We start from the raw sequence: 22,500 nt of genomic DNA on the forward strand, positions 1-22,500 counted from the left end.
ATTAAATAAGTGTAATCTATAACACAATGACTTCGTTTCTTGTTGTTTGATGGGGATTCATTATCTTTGATGGGGATTTTCTGTGCTTAGTGATTTCCGGTATAGCAACTTTCAAATACTCATGTCGTCTTCAATTTGTTTCCGATTTCAATGTATGATGCATCATTTGAAAGCTTACAATCTGTAGTTTAAGCACATGTAAAAAACAGACAAATGATTTCGCCTACAGGTAGCCCTTTTCATTGGGCTGTGTCACATTTGTCCTGAGATGAGAAAGTTAAGAAGTACAAGAAGACTCATAAGAAAAAATCTTTTTTTTCACTCATTTCAGGTGATACAGAAAGAAAGCTATGCAATGAAAGCAGACTAGGTGTCTAACTGGCCTGAATGGGAAGGGATAGAGGACAGGGCTCCAGAGAGAACTGGCATTGTTGGCCATGTGTTGTGTGCAGGTCTGGGGACCACAAGCGGTGCGTGCGTGCGTGCGTGCGTGCGTGCGTGCATGCGTTCGTGCGTGCGTGCGTGTGTGTGTGTGTGTGTGCGTGTGTGTGTGCGTGTGTGTGTGTGTCTGTGTGTGCTGCATCTACCAGGCCACAGAGGAACTGATTAATCCATGCAGAGCAGAGAGATCCAGACCAGTGGTTCGTCACACAACTTCTCCCTCATCCTAATGAGCAGGCTGCCGTCCGCCGAAGGGAACCTCCTTTGAAGACACTAATTATACTTCCTTCCCTCGTTCTCTCCATGTAGCTCATCTTCAGTTTAGGAGCATAACAAAATATATAGAGTAAAGTTGGAGTTACAGAAACGAGGAAATAGAAAACTAACGTTTTGGAAGAAGGCTCATAGAAAGGTTGCTTCCGTGGCGATGTGGAGTACAGAGTATTATGTCAATCAATATATGCTGCCATGGGAAACTGCTGGATTGGCAGGCCCTTAGAAGTCTGATGAAATGGTGCATTTCGGTCACCTGTGCTGTGCTGCTCCCCACAGCTGCTGCCATAGCGATAAGAGGTAGAGTTTTTTTTTTTTATAGATTTAAACCTGGACTCCAACCTGTCTCCTCAGAAATTGCTGTCAATATTTTTCCTCCGTCAAGGCATGCCAAAAGCAGTTCGTTTTTTAATTTGTTTGGCTTTTTGCTATGATAAAAAAATTAAAATAGGCAAAAATGGGCAAAAAAATGTAAGATATATAGAGCTCTCCTATTCTAATAGTACATTTTAGATTAATTGTAATTATGCATTTATTTGATAACTAAGGTGATAATTGAGTGTAGGATTTCTACATTCATATGATTAGACAGCACTAGAACTAACTTAAAGTATATTGTATTATCAGATGCTATGGATATGTCCTCTATTTCCTGAATGCTGTGTCATGTAGGGTCTGCCAGTTAGTGCTAAAAACACACAGACACAACCGGAGATGCCAATCCGAGCCCTCGGGAGATGAATTACTGAGATGATGATGCCAATGTCTTGCTCTGGCTGTTTGATTGATCTCACAGAGGGGCGAGGTTCCATTAGGAAACAAATGCTTCCTTTTAGCCAGTAAGCAAAGATCCAGCCTCCCTCTCCATTCTGCAGGGTAAGCACAGCTGTCTGAGAGGGCCATGAGGGATGGGCTTGTCCATCAGCACAAACTCTGGCCAGGGGGGGAATGTGGCCAGAGGTGGGCGAGAGAGAGGGAGGGAGGGGGGGGGAGAGGGCGGGGGCGGCTCGGGTGGAGACTCAGGGGCCACACCGCCAGGCAGGGCAATTTAAAAGAGACCTTTAATTACTGTGAAAAGCCATTAATGCCAAGGCCTGCATTTAGGAATGAGTCCAATCAGGAAAAGAAGAGGCCTTAATTGCCTGTCAAAGGGTCTGTGCTGTGGGAATGGTCTCCTTTTTTTTTTTGTTGCTCTGATGGGCATTCTTCTTTAGCTTGAAGGCAAGGCAAGTTTATTTGTACAGCACATTTCATACAACAGGGACAATTCAAAGTGCTTTACATACAGCATAAAAAAATAAATACACTTGAACTGCTGGTTTAGCCCTTCAACATGAACCCTAGTACTGTAGTACATTGTGGCATTATAGATTCTGTATGACTCTATTTCCTGGCTTCCAGGTGGGATAAACATCTCAACCTTGAGAATGCATTGTTCCTGAATCTCACCAAGGAGAATTCAGACGCGTACAGCCACATTGTACCAGTGAGGGGGAGATTCATCACTTCAAAGGTGTCTGCTAAGCAAATATTGTAATGAATGGGTGATAAGCAAAATTATTCGGATCTATCAGACAGACTGTCAAGGAGGCGTGTGGTTTGCAGATGGGACTCCCCAAAATTGAATTCAATCATAGGCTTCTGTGCTGCGCAGGCGACAGCGCTGAATGGGATTGCAAAGATCTGATGAAAAGGAAATAGATTTGTTCAGACAATGTGGAGGTGTCGGAAATAGTGACAGAGAGTTTGTGTCTGACCGTTGCTCAAGACAAATGATGCATGTGATTGCGCTGGGATTTGACATTACACTTGAATATGCACTGAGTCCTCTTTGTTCTCAGCTGACGTGCCTTGACCATCAAAACTGCTACTTTTCTGCTAACGCAAATACATTTGAGTGTTGTTTTGCTAGTACTTTCTTTCTTTTCTTTTCAACATTGCATATTCCAATTATTGGAGTTTAAGGAATGAATACCAACTCAAATAAATCTCAATTCACATTGTAGCCTCACTGAAATGTATCCCATTGAGAGGTTAAACAGGTCCGGTGTGAATGTGTGAAGAAATGGACATGCTTCTTCTTCTTCTTTTTTAAGACAGCATTTCGAGAGAGACTCTGAAGCTGGCCATTTCCTGAACTTCAAACATTAGAGTTTGGAGAATCAACCATTATGGACATCAAAAGATGCCATTAAATACCCCCCCAAAAAAAACTTTTTGAAAGCTTGTCATTCTTTGGCTTATCCGTACAGAAATAGCTGTGCGTGTCTCACAGCACTCTCTTACACAACCTCTCCCTCTATGGGACTATTTAGATGTAGTTCCTCTCACAGTTGCCCTGGAAAAGTTGTTGGTGCAGAGACACATGCGCAGTAATGACGGCTGTTTTTTTTCAGGAGAGTATTTCTGCCTATTAAGCGCAGTGACATTCTTTGTCTGAAGGACACTGGCGGCCTTCCAGAAGCTTCCACCGGGTGCTCAAACCCCTTTAATTGAAACCATAAAGACGTTCTTGGCACAAAAGCCCTTATGTGGGCTAACCCTAACCCTTATGTGGGCTTTGTGGCAATTAGATTGACCAGAAAGGGCACCCGAGCTGATGAAACCGGATTAGGAGAAATGTATTGGTTGGATATTATATGCTGTGTGCCATGTTCAACTGTGGAAGAATTAGCCCAAATTGACCCTCCAGGGATGGAGAGTGTGCCAGGCAAGAGGACAAACTGCAGATTAATTGAGTCACACAAAGTAAAACGGCAAAAAGGTGTTTGCCCATAAACCATTGACATCTCTCTTCTGGCTATCCGTCTCTCTTTTTCTCGAGGAGCGTGAATATGCATCACTTGAAATAATGGAACGGCGGCATCTCAGACAGTGCTAATCGTGTGTGCACACTCTGTTCTCATACGGTCTATGACTGTGATCTAGGAGTGTGTCTTGTATGGCTATTGGCTAATGCCTTCTACTGTACAGTATGTCAACCATCTTAGCTCAATATTGTCACAGATTGGGATCGATTCACGGGAAGCCTGCAAAACACTTAGTAACACTTAGTATGTGTCCATGATAGCCTGGTTGGATGTGATTGTTGGCAGAGCTGTAACACCGTTATTATAGTAAGTCACTGTAGTCCTCCTCGTCCCTCTCCTCCCGGACACAGGCCCAGTCTACCCAGGCACCATGAGGCAGCAGAAAGCCATTGTTTCATGTTGCTCCTCCTCGGCAGTTACTGTCCAGTACGACTCCAGCACCTCTGTCCTCTCTCTAACCTCTGTCAAACCCTACAGTCCAGTACGGCTCCAGCACCTCTGTCCTCTCTCTAACCTCTGTCAAACCCAGTGGAGCTGGAGCCAGACGGCCGGTAGATAAAGGCTTCTAGCTCCTCTAGACATGGCTGAGATGGCACCAGCGTGATTCATAAGACGTTTTTCTCTCTGTCTGAATAACGACCAAGTCCAATTAGTCGTATATACCTAGGGGAATCATTAGATTAGCCACAAACACAAAAAGAAAGTCTGAATCGTATCTTTCTGTAATGTGGCTGCATTGTCGTATGAAGTCTCTTTTCTGGCGTTGTTTTAAGGTATGTTCATTTGTCCTCTTTGATAACCTCCTTGATGTTGTAGTTCATTGTACAAAATGGCTCTGGCTATAATGCGTCGTTATACAGGTTTTTGATTAAAACTGTAGGAACTCGAAACTTAAACACCTTATTATAAAGAAATTAAATGTGCTTGCTTATCTCCAGTACCAGTGTGAAAGCCTCCTCCTCCTCCCATCATCCCCCACACCTCATCTCAAACTCGTTGCACTGTGGTGGATTGAGAATTACAGCTGTGAACCTGAGTTATTCTCAGCTCCATCACTTGGCCCTGGCCTCAATTCACTCCCCAGCTCCAAAATAGAAAAGCTGCACTGTGCCTCTATGTCGGCGACTGTAACAGCCGGAAGACTGCCCCTGTTTTTAAGGTTAGCGCTGTAATGAAGGTGATTCTAATCGAATTAACCCCGTGGCAGGCAGCACGGAATTCGCTAATATGGGATCTATGGGATTCAGTAATAATAACGTACCGATGTGGTGTGGCTTTGATTTGACCTACAGGTTCTGCCACGATCCACCCTTGAGAGCTGTACAGCAGAGAAAGAACCCCCGTGAGGGGCTGGAGCTCCCGGGAGAAGATGGTGGAGCGCGTCTGACTCTGGTGGGGCGGGACAGCTGGTGTTGTGAATCAGGCCGCTATAGTGCCAGGCACGGCTTCTTCACAACCCCAGGGTCGCTCCCCACTGCACACCCACACCAGCACGACCCGTCTAACCACTGCACACCCACACCACAGGACCCGTCTAACCACTGCACACCCACACCACAGGACCCGTCTAACCACTGCACACCCACACCACAGGACCCCCCCCCACTCCATCACTGTTGCTCTCACGGACACAACTATCCACTGCAACAGGCACATCTAACCACTGTAACCCACACTAGCAGACACATCTAACCACTACAGGAGGTCCACATCTTCAGTAATACTGTAGAAGGTAAGACATGTGTGCAAAGACTGTTGGAAAAGAAATAACTCAAAACAGATACTGTATGTTGAAGTTGATCAATAAGAAAGCCCTGAACCCACTAGTGTGTGTGTGTGTGTGTGTGTGTGTGTGTGTGTGTGTGTGTGTGTGTGTGTGTGTGTGCGTGTGTGTGCGTGCGTGTGTGTGTCTGGGGGTACTGTTAGGGGTCATAACTATTAACACCATAACAGCAACAATTTACTGCACTGACTGGCTCCATGCCTTTTGCGTTTCTGCACTAGAGCTAATGAGATGTCTACTGTTGATACAAAAACATGTCAAAATGAATGATTATGTGTGTCTGATTTTCTATGAAATTAAACAATTATTTCAACAAATTCAGTCTCAGTCTTTTATCAGTAAGATTGTCTGCATCTCTTTGTGTTAAGGCTTTATTCCATGATTAACTAATCAAATATCTTCTCCTTTTTTTTTGCAAAATATATTACTGGATGTTTTCAGTGATTATGTTTTGTGTGTGACAGGACTTTGTAATTACAATGGTGAATTTGTTCTTTTTTTATGTCAACAATAACATTCTAAACAGCTTGAATTGAATTATGGTTCATTATTGTTTCAATTATGTCATATTCTGTAACAATATTGTGTAATGGATTAACAAGCATAGGCTACACTAAAACAACGGACATAAACAGGTAGGCCATCCTGATGAACTGAAATGTCCATCAATACAACACTGCAAGAAAATGAAATTCCTGTGTTATGCCGTCAAATGGTGACGTTGAATAGTTGTTATATGCTTTAGTTACATAGATAGTCAGTTAGATTAAATATATAAGATCTATTTCATATATATATCAGAATATATAAAATATTGTTACGGACAAATGCAAACAGGATAAAGCTCATTTGGTGTATATTTGTGAAAATAGTAGGCAATAATATGCAATATTTGAAGCACCAATGAATGCAACGATAGGGCGTATGCATTGCCTGCAACACCCTAACCCACCAGTAGAGGTCGTACAACATGCAACACCTTAACCCACCAGTAGAGGTCGTACAACATGCAACACCCTAACCCACCAGTAGAGGTCGTACAACATGCAACACCCTAACCCACCAGTAGAGGTCAGACAACATGCAACACCCTAACCCACCAGTAGAGGTCAGACAACATGCAACACCCTAAACCCACCAGTAGAGGTCGTACAACTCCCAACAGATGGACCTGCAGGTGCGATTGCTTTTGTCTGATGCTGGTGAACGAACCATGAAGTTGGAGTGAAATCACAGGTGCGTTCGTAAATTTGCTCTGAGAGCGCCGGAGCGCACAAATGGGTTCAACATCATTGAGCAACCAAGTCATTTGATTGGACAAGAAGCATTCCATGAGTGCTGATCAGATTTCCAGAGCGTGTTTACGAACGCACTACACAACAGAACTCACTGTGCCAGAGCCAGGTCGACCAGTGTAGCAATGATGTGGAGAGGGTAAGTTCAACTTATTATCTCTCACACAAAGCACTTAACGAATAACAAATGACTAAATAACTTCAGCACATGTCAGTGTATGGCTGGTAGTGGCTGGTAGTGTCTGGAAGTGTCTCAACCTTGTGTGTTTGTGTTCAGCAGTGACATGTCAGTGAGCCAGAGGACACCAGCCTGCCTGTTGTTGTTCTGCTTGCTTGGTGATCATATCAGCTTGCTGTCTGAACATAGTATGACAGATAGTGGTGGATGGTGTCCTTTCATAAGCTGTATGCAACTAAGCAATAAGCTAAATAATTAGGTCATGTTTTTGACATGCCCTCTTCTTCCCAATCCCAGCCAGAGAGACACACTGTAGCCAGCTACCAGGCTACTGTCCATATGACCTGCCCTGTATTCCCTTGGTGCCAGACAAGTCCAGCTGCATTACCTAGTCAGTTATTTAAGCCCTGGCTGGCTGACCAGTGACACTACTTGATGGCTGCTCATCCCTGGTTAATGTGATCACTCTATAACCTCTGCACTACTAATAATTACTACCTTTGAACTACTGTATATTGCACATTGCACATGTCTCCTCCTGACGTAGCTTCTTTTATACTTCTGCACATTAGATACTGTGCATAAACTACCTCACTGCACATAGCTCATAACTGTACATAGCGCATAACTGTATATACCTCTAAACTATACTGATGTTTCTATCACAACCATTCTTGTTCTATTTCTATCATGCCCTTATATCACTATTTGCACTTCTGGTTGGATGCTAAACTGCATTTCGTTGTGTTGTACTTGTACAATATCTGGACTATCAGTTAAGTAACCAGTATTGTTTTTCTTAACAGGAGGCCTATAGACTCTGTGGAAGTCACTTTCTGATGGTGGATATCTGAATAATAAGCGACACTATAAGCTATGTCTGTGACCTCCCTCCTGCGCTATGCTGTCAGGTAATGGTTATGGCAAACAATAACATACATATATAGCATATGTGGCTTTCGCAATCGTTGTTTCACATAACAGCAGTTTGATGAGAGTTTTGTTTTGAACTGGTCCCTTTGGACATAGTGAAAGCAAACATCATTCTATCTGAATCATTCTATCACTTTTTATTTAAATAAAAACCTCTTTCAGAGTGGGAAACAAACGCGTCGTCACCACACATCTGCTTCAGCGGAGAGCTCTCTCAGGAGCGGACGCCATCAACGCCCTCAGGCCTTTCTACTTTGCCGTCCACCCAGACTTCTTCGGCCAGCATCCCAGAGAAAGGGTAAACGCATCTGAGAGAGCGTTCCTTCTCAACCGGGACGTCGGTGCGACTGTTTATTATTCTTATTATTTCTGTTCAATTGCATTTTCCACTTGTCTGCAGGAAGTCAATGAAAATTCCCTGAAGAGGCTGAATGGCTATTTGGAGGGTCTTCAGAAGCCAGGGGCTCGTTCAGTCCAACCCATAAAGCTCACTTTTTATGTCAGGGAAACTAAGGAGAAAAATGACATTCAGAACGACATCATCCCCTCTGGTAAGTGTGTTCGCAGCTTGTTATTTTTATTATGTTATTCTTTTCTGAGTGGGGCAGTTCCACTCATATTTTTCTTTTTTATAGATAGACACAGTAGAGATTTTAGACAGGAAGGATGGGAGAGAGAGAGAGAAGGGATGACATGCAGGACATGTCCACGGCCGGAATCGAACCGGGAACCCTGCGGTTACATGGTTGACGCTTAACCCGCTACGCTACCTAAGCGCCCCTAGCAGCTTGTTTTAATGATCTACTCACGTTCCTTTATAAGATGTCGTTTTCTGTTTTCTTTCTCCGATGGGATTATCGTACATTTGTAATACTACGTTTCCCAGGGTTCCGTTCTGTGAGCTTCACCCTGCACACCCAGGATGTCCTGAGCACGGTGGTGGACGTCCTCAGGTCCTGCAGCCTGTCCATAGAGCACATAGAGCTGAAAGCCAGCGCAGAGACAACCAGGAGGTCACCCAACACTGGAAACCCTTTCTACAGACCAATCAAATGGGACAAGACCTACTACTCCTTCACAGGCTTCAGAGACCCAGAGCAGGAGCTGGAGCAGGCCAGGAGAGTAGAGCCCACGCTCAGGTATATGAAAACACATCACTACCAACTCAAACTCTCACACAGATCCCCAAAAAGGGGCTTAAATAGACGCAGCATCGCTCTGTCGTTTGGAACTGTGTCTAAATATGTCTAGTCTCTCAGCTTTAGTCACGCGACATGCCTTCAGAAGGAACGGCTAGGTAGCTTCGTCGGTGAGACATTCATTTGATCAGAATCACAATTCTTTTTATTGCCAGGTATATTCGCACATACAGGAAATTGACTTGGATGTGGTTGGTGCATGAGACATAAAGAAGACACAGATAGTAATATAATAATAAAAAACAAAACAATGTAATAAACAACACTATATAAGCAAAAGAAGAGCAATAAGACTGTAAATGATGTATGTAAAACTAATATAGATGACACAGATAGTGCCCACAGATAGACCAGTGCCTGTGGAAATAATATTGTTTGTGTCTTCCAGCTTGTGGCTGAGGAACAACGAGGCGGAGGCCACCAGGAAGCAGGACGCCAGTCTCCCGCGGCGACAGGAGCTGAAGAGACTAAAGAAGGAGCTGTGTCAGAAGTTTGCCGTGGCTGACATCAGGTCAGTAACACAGTGACTCGCATCGCCGCTCATCATCGACATGTCAGGACTCTGGAGCTTTCCGTGCGAGATTAAGACTCTTTCACAGTTCACACAAAGTTCAAAGAGTCATCGTTTAATATTACACTCTGTTCCTCGTCTGACCAATGTCATGCCATGCCAATGTCAGCACAACTGCCTTTTTTTGGTAACCATTAAACCAATGTGACAATGTCACTCTAACCTGATTTTTTTTGTTTTTTTGTAGTGGTGGCTACTGGCTAACCAGCTCAGTGGCCTTGCGGTTATAATGTCCGCCCAGAGATTGGGAGGTCATGAGTTCGATCCCCGGCATACCTAGTCGTACCAAAGACTATAAAAATGGTACCCGATGCCTCCCTGCTTGGCACTCAGTATTACGGGGGTAAGACCCTGCGACATACCAGCGCCATGTCCAGGGGGGTGTACTTGTACATCAAGCCTCCTCACGCTACGGAAACAGGAGATAGGCTCCTGCTCCTATAGGCCGTTAGGCTCCTGCTCCTATAGGCCGTTAGGCTCGAGAACCATTGGTTCTCAAGGCTACTTACTTACTTACTTTAGTGGTGGCTAAAGTGGTGGCTTTAGTGGTAGTGTTCGAGAACGCCACCACTAGTGTGCCCGTAAGGCGCTTAAGCCACTTAAAATGTAAAAAGAAATACATGTATGTATATATATATATATAATAGTATAATGACCATTTCTGTTCTGTCCTGCAGGTGGCAGCGTACCTGGGGCGTCACCCACCGGTGCTGTCAGCTCCAGAGCCTGAGTCGCCTCGCCCATCAGAACCCCCAGGCTCTGTCCAACCTGCGAGGTACGGGTGGATCGTCCTGCTGCTCCTTCACTTCACAACACTGGGCTCGGAGCTTCGGCTCCACAGGCAGCTCAACACGCTTACGCAGAGGATGTTAACAACCGGACCTGACCTTGTTTCTTCTTCTTCTTCGTCTCTTTCAGGGCATACGCTGATATTTACGGACCAGTCGGGGATGAACGCCTCTGGGGACGTCATGCTGGGAACGATGGACGTTCATCACCAGTGGATAAAAGTAACACGTACACTTCAACTGAAGTATGGACATGTGGTCTGATGCCTTCTCTGTTTCTACTTTTTGGTTATGTACCCCCATGTGTGTGTGTGTGTGTGTGTGTGTGTGTGTGTGCGTGTGCGTGTGCGTGTGTGTGTGTGTGTGTGTGTGTGTGTGTGTGTGTCTGTGTCTGTGTCTGTGTGTGGGTCTGTCTCTGTGTGTGTCTCTGTCTCTGTCTCTGTGTGTGTCTGTGTCTGTGTCTGTATGTCTGTGTGTGTCTGTGTGTGTGTCTGTGTCTGTATGTCTGTGTGTGTCTGTGTGTGTGTGTGTGTGTGTATGCGCGTGCGTGTGCGTGCGCGTGTGTGTGTCTGTGTGTGTGTGTGTGTGTGTCTGTGCGTGCGTGCGCGTATGTGTGTCTGTGTGTGTGTGTGTGTGTGCGCGTATGTGTGTCTGTGTGTGTGTGTGTGTGTGTGTGTGTGTGTGTGTGTGTGTGTGCGTGCGTGTCTCAGCTGTTCGAGCGCCTGCCCGGCTACCGCAGCCTGCAGCAGCAGACGGAGTGGCTGAAGGAGAGGATCAGCCAGGTGCTGGGGGGCGTCCAGGTGGTCCACATAGAGAGGCTGGGGCCCGTGCTGCCCATAGAGGAGTACTACAGCACCCTCAACACCTTCCACAAGAGCCTGCTGCCCCGCCGCCTGGCCCTGCACCCCCGGAGCCTCCAAGGCCTCTCCATGACCCTGGAGAAGTAAGAGAGTCAGGGTAGCCCATGGTTGCTAGCTGGGATTGACAATTTCCAGCCTAACCACAGTCTAAAAACCGCTAAATCCACCAAAAACCAGCCTATCTGGCAACCCTGTCACCGACAAGTCTCTTAGGTGAGACCCTTACACAGGCTGCCCTCTGCTGGCCACGATAGGTACCGCGCTGCCGATAAAACGGTAGAGCAGGGCTCGCCTATACCACAGGCTTTTAGGATGCGTGACACAGTCTGATCATTTCGGTCCGCATGTCGGCAACCCATCGAAGGCTTCAGACTTTTCTTTTGAAACACGGAACTACGTTTCAATTAGGGCTGGGCAAACAATCAACATTTCTTTTTCGATAATCGCAAGAATTAACGATCAATTATCGATTAATTGATAAGCTTTTTTTTCATTTAAAAAAAAAAAACTAGGGCAGAAATAACAAGCATGTTTTCCTTGGGGAAAAAACTTTATTTGTGTTGCTATTGCACACATTCATTCATTCACATTCAAACTAGACACTACAGTCAGTCAAACTATGCAGTAAAAATGTGGAACGCCCTTCCTATAATCTTAAAGGAGTGCAAAACACTGCCCACCTTCAAAACCACTCTCAAAAAACATTTACAGGAGGCTATTATGTCGCCCCCCCCCCCCTCCCCCCCGCCTAAATCTACTGGTGTTTTTGTACCCCCCCCCCACCATGACCACACACTGTACATACTTGTTGTTTTGTCCCCCCGCCCGAACTACCCATTGTACATATTATATGTCTGTCCCCCTGCCCGAACTACCCACTGTACATACTTTGTGTTTTGTCCCCCGCCCCCACCTGTGGTGTATGTCCCCACCTGTCCTACCCGCTGTACATACCTTATGTTTTGTTGTATTGTTCTTCCCATGTTGGATGTATGTTTATCTTGTAGATAGTACTAGTTATTTGTCTGTATTATCTTGTAGATAGTACTAGTTTTTTTGTCTGTCTTACATGTAACGATGAATTGAGAATCAAGGACCCCAATTGAAATAAGCCAGTGGCTTTCTTGGGTTTTTATCCTGTTAGTTGACCTTGTATGTAATATGTACTTTCATGTACCTACTTCTGCAAATCTTCTAATAAAGTTTTCAATCAATCAATCAATCAGATAACAATCCTCTTAAACAAGGCAGTGAGTAGCCTAAATTGTTTAACTTAAAAACACATTTTACGTTATAAATAAAAATATTGAAAATAAGTAACTCACCATAGGAGCAGTAAAAAAACAGTTACTCACAAATAGGAGGATGACTGAAAACGTTAGTGTCCTTAAGAGCGTCCAGCTTAACTTAAATTTAAACTCCAGCGAGAGACTGTAGGCGGCAGGCCTACTGGTTCTTGTTCAGAAAGATGATCATGTTAACATGTTCAGGGGTGAGGGACGAACGCAATCTGGTGACACGTGGACAAACTAATTTCCATTATTATTATTATTAAATAAAATAAAAAAATATTAATGATTATCGATCAAAATATTTTGTGATCGACCAAGATCGTCGATCATTGATGCCCACCCCTAGTTTCAATGTTGTTGAGAATCATAACATAAACTCGCTAGTCAAGCCGACATACTGCGACGCAGTGGATTGGGTGAGTAATCCCCCACTGCTACCTAGTTAACTAGAACACTACTTTACATTGTTAGCAGGCTCACAGAACAAGCTGTGTCAGTTGACTAGCGAAAATCAACGACGCGGAAATGTGTTCGCATTTTTCGAAAGAAAGGTTCCGGACCCCGACATGAGGACCAAAGCATTAGAATGTGTCACAAATGGTATACCAGGGCTCACCCCCCCCCCCCCCACCCCCACAGGCTTTTGGGATATGACGTCCTCGGTGTGTATAAAAAACCTGCCGTGAGCCCGTTCAAAGCGTGCGTGGTATATACGTTTGTGTAGCAGCGTGTGAAGTCCTAGTCTTAGCCGTCAATAACCCTGTGTTTGTCCACAGTGACCGCTCCACCCCCAGCCTGCACGAGACGGGCCACTTCAGCGTCCCCACCACCTGCGACCCCGGCCAGCTGCACGTGTTCCTCCAGAGCCAGGCGAGGGAAGCACGACAGCGCATCAAACGCAGGAACCAGTGAGTCTCAGAGACAGACAGCCTGCTCCCCTGAGCTGGGCACGGCAGGTTACAGTACGCCCCCATCCCTCTGTCCTGTCTGAGTGTGTGTGTGTCTGTAAATGTGCTCTGATCTGTGTGTGTGTGTGTGTGTGTGTGTGTGTGTGCGTGTGCGTGTCTGTGTCTGTGTCTGTGTCTGTCTGTCTGTCTGTGTGCGTCTGTCTGTCTGTCTGTGTGCGTGTGTCTGTCTGTGTGTCTGTCTGTGTGCGTGTGTGTCTGTCTGTCTTTGTGCGTCTGTCTTTCTGTCTCTGTCTGTCTGTGTGTGTGCGTCTGTCTGTGTGTCTGTGTGCGTGTGTCTGTGTGTGTGTGTGTGTCTGTGTGTGTGTGTGTGTGTGTGTGTCAGGCTGCAGGCGGAGGAGGAGGCGGTGGTGCAGAGCTGCGTGGAGCGCCTGGCCCTGAGGAGTCTGGTCAAGGAGCCCAGCGTGAGCAGCAGGCAGATGATCCCCTGCTGCAGGAGGCTGCTGGAGGAGCACCACCCCCTCATGCAGGGCCTGCGCCTCTGCGTCTCTCGCTTCTACTCCGTCATGCAGGACGGAGACCTCTGCATCCCCTGGGACTGGAAGGGCTGACAGGCTGAAGGGCTGAGGCCCGCAGGGGGCGCTGTAGAGAGACAACCAGAGAGACACAACACACACACAACACACAACACACCACACACCACACACCACACACAACACACAACACACAACAGGAAGACCACCGACTCACACCACACACCACACACCACACACCACACACCACACACAACACACACCAGTAAGACCACCGACTCACACCACACACACCACACAACACACCACACACCACACACCACACACCACACACCACACACCACATATAACACATAACACACAACACCACACACCACACAGAACACACAAGAGGAAGACCACCGACTCACACCACACAAAACACACAACACACCACACACCACATACAACACATAACACATAACACACAACACCACACACCACACACCACACACCACACACAACACATAACACACAACACACAACAAGAAGACCACCGACTCACACATCACACAACGGGAAGCACTTTATGCGCATACTGAAGAGGTCAGACAGACAGACAGACAGACAGACAGACAGACAAAAAGACAGGCAGACAGACAGACAGACAGACAGACAATGCAGATACAATACAGTTAACGTTTTAATACCATGACAGCCTAGTTTATTGAAGTGTTCAAGAGATGTGTGTGTGTGAACTACTATAATTATAGTATTTCTATTTGTATTATTGTTTGTGAAAAGAGGGTAAGGTGACTGTTGCTCAACCATGTTTGTATTGATTCCCAGTGCAGACACCTCGCGTGGTAAAAGGACTGGGGTTTGTGTGTTCTTGTTATATTTTTCATAGAATCACAGAATGTTTTTTAGGGAATGTTATTTGTGAGACAATCCAGGAAGTGTTACTGCTAACAAAGCTTTTATTCAAATGTATTTTCACCTTACTTGAAGTTGTCACACTTTGTGAGTAATATGATGTGGGGGATTTTTTTGTCTCACATTTATTTTTGCTATGACAGGAGAAACTACAAAAAGAAACACTTCAGTGTTCTAAAATGTCAATCAGTTCAAAGTTACAGACATCAAGAGATGTTTTTTAATGCTCCACTAGAGGGAGTGCTCATATTTTATTGTGTTTTGTATTCATGCACTCAAGTGACATTTGAAGTCGGTGGTCTAGTTTAACTAGGACTACTTGACTGTTCACATGCTATTTATTTAGCAGAGGAGTTTATTGTTTTTGTTGCTCAGAATAAGTCCCACTGCCACTGTTTAAATAAACTGTAACGGCCAAGTGGGATAATGGGATCAAATGGATGCTGATTTCAGGCTAGACAGTAAAACATGATGGATACTGTAAATTCAAGTTAAGACGATTCAACTGTATTTTGCATCCTTTCCCTGACCAAATACACTTGTAAGTGGCAGTCGGTTGCAATTATGTTCAATGCCTACAGTAGGTGTAACCTCTTGTTTGTTAAGCACCATAACCAATTCTGATAAATAAAGAGCTGCTAAAATACAGTGAATCTGATTATTTCAGACTATCTATACTATATAATACTGATATTTCATTTAAAAGGAGGCCACTGTAAATCATCAATAAATGATGATAATGTGAAAGCTAATTATTTATTTATTGTGTACATAGAGTTGTAATAGTTCCCATCACCATAGAGATCACTCTGCATGAGTCAAATGTGTATTGAATTATACTGTCTGGTCTGAACAGAGCAGAAGGTCCACTGTGCACTGAGCCAAACAAATGCCTCTTCAAAGGCAACAGATCACAGATACATCTCTATGCAACTCCCACGAACAATCCCAATTACTGTTCTCAGGCAGGAAATGACCACTTTAATAAAGGAGAGGCGGGGTGGAATATTAGCACAGCCAGTAATTCCCTGCTGCTTTTTAGGGAGAGATTAATGGTCAGGGGGAGGACAGCCTGGCCTGGAGTTTGCCTCCCAGCACTGTTAATCTTCCTGGCCCTGGGTTCCGCAGGATACGCTGTGGTAATGGCAGGCAGATCACCCTCTTCCTCCTAGTTAGCGGGGAACCCCCTCTGAGCCAGAGTGCGTGCCTGTTGGGGTCAGGGCACCAAATCAGTTGAAACAAAAAGCCGCCTCCCGTGATTTACACCTGAGCCCACACTGTTATTACCATACTTCACCTGCGCTAAATCGGGGGGGGCGGGAGTCGGGGGGGGCGGCAGAGCTGGGAGTAGAGCATTCACTATCAATTACTCCATTCGATCATGACAAGAGGTGGTTACCTGCATTTGACCCCTCTTGTGAATACGGTTAAGTGGAAGCAAGTGGCCCATTATTCTATAAATAACTAGGGCCATCAATATTTTGAAAGTCAAGAAAAGTCACCCATGTCCTCTCATGAGGAAATAACTTGAAATTCACTGCTAACGCCAAAGGTGATAAATCCTCTTCAACTGAAGCCTGGCAGTGGCGTGACAGGACTTATCTAAATGTTCATACCCTTTCATTATGCTGTCTTCTTACAGGCCTCTTGTGTCATGTATTCCCTAGGCTCCCCCTGACCTCTTGTTGCCCTCTATAAGCTGACATACTGTACGCCCTACTATTATCATGCTGCCCACACTGTGGGGCTTGGTTGTTTTGACTAGTGTTGGCCACTATCAACCATCTAAGTAAATACCCTCTCTCACCAACACACTTTTGACCAGTGACCATGTTGCCTCAAAGTATCATTCCTTTTTGATATATTATACCTGACTCCTTCTTGTTTTTCTGATGTTCATAGCCCCAGCCCTGACCCGACACAAACTTCTGTTTTGGGAGGAATTCCCTTGGAATGTCCGGATCCTCAGAGCAGGGTCTGTGCAGGATAGAGCCCGGCCAGGTCCTGCTGCTCCTAATCCAGGACTGGATAATGGGGGTTAAAAGGTCCCCTCAGGGCTCTGTCCCTCTAGCCGACTTCCCACTGCTTTATCAGGCCGCTAACATGAGGCTCCTCCTTCCCCTCCTGTCCACTGAGCCACCACCCCTCCTGTCCACCGAGCCACCACCACCCCAGAAGCCAGGATCAAACCAAGTGTCCCTGAAAGGCACAACATTAATGGAACTCCTGGAAGCCATGCATGGATGAGTAAGCCTGACATGTTCTATCTCTGTCTCAAGAATGAAAGGATTTCTCAAAGAGGGCATGAGTGTTCTTACAACAGTTTATTATTGCAACCATTTTTAATACCAAACATTTTTAATACCAACCGGGATCTGGCCAGAACCCCAGGTGGTTAGTTTTACGTTCTAATCTATTAAAATGTGTAAATTGTACAACTTTTGCTTTGTTCTTGGGTGAAACGAATCGTCTTCAGTTAAAATTATTATGAAAGTATTACTTTTTGATTTTTTTATGTTTTCAGTAATATGGCCAAACTCCTGTTTGTAATTGAGACTAAATATGTTGGTAGTTTGCGGGTTTAAAAACATGTTTGAAAAAATCTGTGAAGAGACTGTTGTGTCTGTTGTGAGGAAAATTCATTATAGCCTACCCCCACCTCCCCAACACACAGCTGGGAAAAAGCTCTGTCGCTACAATTATGTTTAGAGGGATAGGATGACCCTGAAGAGTTTAGGGCTTAGACAGAAAAGATAGAAAACTTCTATCTAAAGCAATGAGTTAAAATGTTGTTTATCTGGACCTTAATGGACTGCACGTATATAGCGGCTTATTCCAAAGCGCTTTACAACGGCCTCTCATTCACCCATTCACACACCAATGGCGACAAGTTACCATGCAAGGCGCCTGCCTGCTCATTTGGGGTTCAGTGTCTTGCCCAAGGACACCTCGACACGTGGCCAGCCTGGGATCAAACTGCCAAACCGCTGACCTTGCGATCATTAGACGCTGGCTCTACCTCCTGAGCCACAGCCGCCCCTTGTGGGTGGCATTATCTGCAACAATAACAACATTAGACAGGCTGTTATTATCCATGATTTTAACATTGACATTAATGATGATGCAGATTGCCTGACACTTCGAGCCATCTGATTGGCCAAAGATTCGAGCCGTCTGATTGGCCGAAAATTCGAGCCGTCTGATTGGCCGAAAATTCGAGCCTTCTGATTTGCCGAAAATTGCAGCCGTCTAAATGTCCAAATTTCAGAGCTCTCCGATTGGCAAAAATTTCGAGCCATCCGATTGACCGAACATTTTAGTCATCTGATTGGCCGAAAATGTTAGCCGTCTGATTGGCCGAAAATTCCCGCTCAAACATAAACAGCGCAACGTTTGCAAGAAAATATTTCTTTATAGGCTATATATATAAAGAAAATATGATGAAACCTTCCTTCAGTATTGATTTACTAGCATAACTGAAAACAACGAGGAAAAGCCTAAACATGCAATATGAAAATCACAAATAGCTTATCATTAGGTCAGCGCAATTCAACATTGAGCGGGTGCAATGTTGTTATGCACAGTACGTACAGATAGTTGAATGAGAAATAGAAAATGAGTCCAATTATCCTGTAACAATGTAGCCCAGCAATATGAGCCCAGCCCCCTTTCCTCTCCAGCCCCCTGGTCTCTCCAGCCCAGCCCCCTCTCCTTTCCTCTCCAGCCCAGCCCCCTCTCCTTTCCTCTCCAGCCCCCTGGTCTCTCCAGCCCAGCCCCCTCTCCTCTCCTCTCCAGCCCCCTGGTCTCTCCACCAACAGGAGCGCCTTCCATGTGAAGAGGGCGGAAGTCTGCGCTGCTCTACGTCTGTGGAATTAGAAACATTTAGGGCATTTTTCGATAACTCACGCCTTGCAATTGAACATGGCATATGTTGTAACGTAGTTTGTGATTCACAAGATGAACGTGGTTCAACATGCGTAAGAGGCATGGACAACAACAAGCGGGCGCGTATGAACACATTCCACTGAACGCTTGATGGCAACGGGACGAATGGATGAATCCTGCCGTGGCGGATGGTCAAGGGAAGCCAGGGGAAAACACTCTCTTTTTCTCTCCAGAAAAGTACTGCATGCAACACCAATACCCTAGAGAGCATGGCGAGAAATGGAGAGGATTTCATAGGGTAGCAATGTTTGTACTCAGCTGAACTAATATTTGATCTTATGGGCAAGCAAGTATCGAGCCAACTTTTCACATCTGATCACTTTCTGATCCATTATTAGATGAACTTCATCTGTGTTATTATGTGCGTGGCACATTAGAAGTAGTTTGAAGAAATGGGCTGCCTGCCACTGTGAAAATAACTGATGTTTTATTCGTAATTGAACAGATCAATGGTCAGAGTCAGTGGTCTGATTGGCCATGCTGGGGTCGAGGAGGATCGGAGCAGGGAACTCGCTGTGGATTTCATGTTGCGCAACAATATTGGTTTATAATTAAACATGTAGGCTAATGTCGACAACAATTATAATCCCACCATCACAAAACGAATAGAATAAGGTTGTCGCTGCGAGGATGACTTTAAAGGTTACTAATTGCTCGGTTACAAATGTTATTTCTAAAGATTCTGGCCGCTTGGTTGAACAGAGCTTTCACGCGTGTTGTGACAGTGAGTGGATACAACCTGTCTGATAACAGCAACAATAATAACCTTCTGTTGCAACATTGTTGCATCTAATTCAGCGCTGCATCTTTCTCCTTAAGCATAAAGCAACCCGATGTTTCAATGCAACGCATTTAAATCCCCCTGTCCTAAAGCAGCAGTTCTGTTGCAAATGGCTTCATTTCCTGAATCCGACCTGCAAACTTGTCCCTTATGCAAAGCATTGTGCGGCTCCTCTGCTCCGATCTCCTCCAACTCCTCTACCTCGTCGTCCTCGTCCCAGACCTCCGGCTCCTCCACCTCCTCCTCCTCCTCCAGGAGGCTGCACGTCCTGCCCTGCCTCCATGCCTTCTGCAGGCGCTGCCTGGAGGGGCGGCGGGACCCCGGCACTGACCCCCTGACACTCAGGTGCCCGACGTGTGGCCGACAGGTTTTAATGGCCGAATCAGGAGTGGACGCTTTGCCCTCGTCCAACTTTCTGTTCAGCAACCTGCTGGATGTGATGGTTTCGTCCGAGGAGCAAAGCAACAAGAGTGGTTGTTTTCGGGGTAACAGCCTCTCCTCCTCCCACGGCAGCCTCCTCAGGGCGCCTCACTGCAGCTCCTGCGACGAGGGCGACCACCCTACCTCCCACTGCCGAGACTGCCGAGAATACCTCTGTGACAACTGTGTTCGGGCCCACCAGAGGGTCCGGCTCACCAAAGACCATTACATCGAGAGACTGGTGGAGAGTTTACATTTGGGGAAAAACTGCACGAATAACTCCAACACTCCTGCCACCTTGAACCGGTCCTTCCACTCCAGCTACTCCCTGCTGCCCGTCTTCCAGGACAGACTGAGTTTCTGCCAGCAACATGATAACGCGGTACGTTTATCCATGAGACTCCATGAGTTGTGTTTTTTATTTTATTTTATTGTGTCATGTTTTGATGTATTTGTACCTTTTTTCCAATCAGATAAAGATGAGATGTTATAGTAGGTCAAGTCAGTTCCCCAACCCCTCACAGCTTCATCTGCATGGGAGTGGGTGTGTGCAGGTGTTACTTTATTGTACTAACAGGAATTTATACTTCTTGGGCTTGGTGAGTCCCCTAACACAGACAAACATCTGTATACAGTTATATTGTGTGAGTACGATTACACTGAATAGTGTCTCTATATAGTATGTATAAGCCAGGGGAGGCTGGTGGAGGTAGAAATAGGAGGACAGGCTCATTGTAATGGATGGCGTGAGGAATGGTGTCAGTTCCATTCCATGCATTACAATGAGACCGTTCCCTGATTTCGACCAGCCTCCCCTTGTAGGAGCAGTCTCTCCCGTTCATGGGCCTCTCCCTCCAGGACTGATCTCAGCTCAGCCCGACGGGTGGTTTGTGTTTTGCTCGCTTGAGTCCACTGGTAGATCATGTGACAGGAGGGGAGCTGATGCTTGCATGCAAAGCATGACATGGTTGTGACAGTGCCACCTAAGAATTACTTTCAAACGCTGACAGCCCTCAGCTTACACCTCCCATGGAGGGATTACACCAGAGCAACAACTGGTTCGCCTTAAATACCCTATCTGTGTCGGAGATAACTCTCCTACTCTCACTCCTTAAACCTGTTCACGTCTCCACTCTGCCGAGCGACGCTATGATAGAATGTAGCATCTTAATGGTATGTGGGCTAGGTCTTTCCTCACCACTGAACACATCATTTCAGCCCTAAGTTAATAGGCCAAGGCTTCCAATACAAATAGGATTCTGTGGGAGAGTGTGTGTCCGATCGTGTTTATATGTGCCGAGTATCGGAGCGGTGTGCGTGCCGGGAGCCAATGAGCAGCGGTCCCTCCTACTGACAACCAAAGCAGGGCCGGGCTCCCAGCGGCCGGGCTCCCAGCGGGGGGAATACAGGAAGCCTTTACTCAGACAAGGGGCCGGTCGGAATGCCATGACGTCAACCGTTCAGTAGTCATCTGGGAGACGTGCTGATGGGACTCCACATCCATCTTCACCACACACACACACACACACACACACACACACGCACACATGCACACACACACACCCCCCTAACTATTACTTTCAGCCGTTCATCCTACCCAAACCAATTCATCCTCTTTTTTCCCCCATCTGGGTTTAATAGCACCATCCGTGCAGTACCCCACACTGATTTGGTGGTGGTGTTAAAAGTGGCGCCGTAAATGGAGGAATGTTAGGGGGGCCTGTGTTGTGGTAGGAGGTTACGGCCCTGGTGCTCTCTGGTCATCTGGTGAGGACGTTAAGCACCAGGCCACACCGTTCGCTGGGCTAACATTCCTGCCCTGTTGGGGGGCCAAAGTGAAAGGAAATCCTGAATGTGAAAGGTCAAACAATAGCATTGGGAACAAGGAGGTTTAGAGCTGAAGTCAGCCACCACACAACCCCATAGGTCCTGAGACACATTAAGACATGCGAACGACCCTCACGCCCCCCCCCCTCCCCCGGTTGCTAGTTTTAGAATGAGTCTTTGTCATGCAGGGTCTGCACACAAGACTTTGATTCTAAAGCAGATATCCACAGTGGAGGACTTGTGACTTGTTTCCCCCCTCAGACATGAATTACTACAATGTTACTCTTGTACTTGAATAATTCATAATATATATGTTGTTACATGGTAATTGCTTTGTTATTACATAGTAATAGCGTGGGGTGTTTTTTTTGTTCGTACACCAGTGGAATAGGGCACATTAGCGTAATGTATATATACATGTTTTAATCAGACAAAAGAATACAGCCAGTCGATCATGATGGGCCTGATTTGACTATTACTCATTGACGATGAACTCACCATGCTACGTTATATAACCTTTTCTACAACATGTTTGACTTTTAGTTAGTGCATTGGACCTAGCTATCAATAGGCTACCATATATATGAAACGTTAGGGTAGGTAGGGGAATGTGCCCCTCTGTGTTGACTTTCGTTTCAGCGGAAGGTCACATGGGGAAGCCCCATTACAGCGTGGGCTGCTGTCTGTTTCCCCCCTCAGGCTTGGGGTCAGAGGTTACCAGGGCGGGACAGAGTGCTTTCCATGTGGTGTG

At 45.8% G+C, this 22,500-nt stretch overlaps 2 protein-coding genes across 3 annotated transcripts in view; both read left to right on the forward strand.

Moving 5' to 3' along the window:
- The first annotated feature begins 6,924 nt into the window (after positions 1 to 6,924).
- Positions 6,925 to 15,406, forward strand: tcaim (T cell activation inhibitor, mitochondrial). 2 transcript variants are annotated; one of them, XM_080540636.1, is made up of 11 exons: positions 6,925 to 7,171; positions 7,587 to 7,691; positions 7,876 to 8,011; positions 8,114 to 8,264; positions 8,600 to 8,852; positions 9,301 to 9,423; positions 10,161 to 10,258; positions 10,402 to 10,493; positions 10,982 to 11,214; positions 13,200 to 13,331; positions 13,714 to 15,406. In XM_080540636.1, exons 2-11 carry the CDS (start codon positions 7,657 to 7,659, stop codon positions 13,937 to 13,939), a joined length of 1,479 nt encoding a protein of 492 aa, XP_080396762.1. In that variant the 5' UTR covers positions 6,925 to 7,171; positions 7,587 to 7,656; the 3' UTR covers positions 13,940 to 15,406. The 2 variants fall into 2 exon arrangements, with proteins under 2 accessions (XP_080396762.1, XP_080396763.1); XM_080540637.1 differs by having other exon boundaries at positions 13,721 to 13,885.
- Positions 15,407 to 19,526: 4,120 nt separating this feature from the next.
- The window catches only part of trim71 (tripartite motif containing 71, E3 ubiquitin protein ligase), a 13,460-nt gene continuing 10,486 nt past the window's right edge, over positions 19,527 to 22,500 (forward strand). The window contains exon 1 of the mRNA XM_080540345.1: positions 19,527 to 20,304. Within this exon, the coding sequence (XP_080396471.1) occupies positions 19,555 to 20,304 (750 nt within the window). The 5' untranslated portion in view covers positions 19,527 to 19,554. The remainder of the gene's footprint in view (positions 20,305 to 22,500) is intronic.

This window comes from Nansenia antarctica (assembly GCF_963989245.1).
Source record: "Nansenia antarctica genome assembly, chromosome: 10".
In the NCBI taxonomy this organism is placed as follows: Eukaryota; Metazoa; Chordata; class Actinopteri; order Argentiniformes; family Microstomatidae; genus Nansenia; species Nansenia antarctica.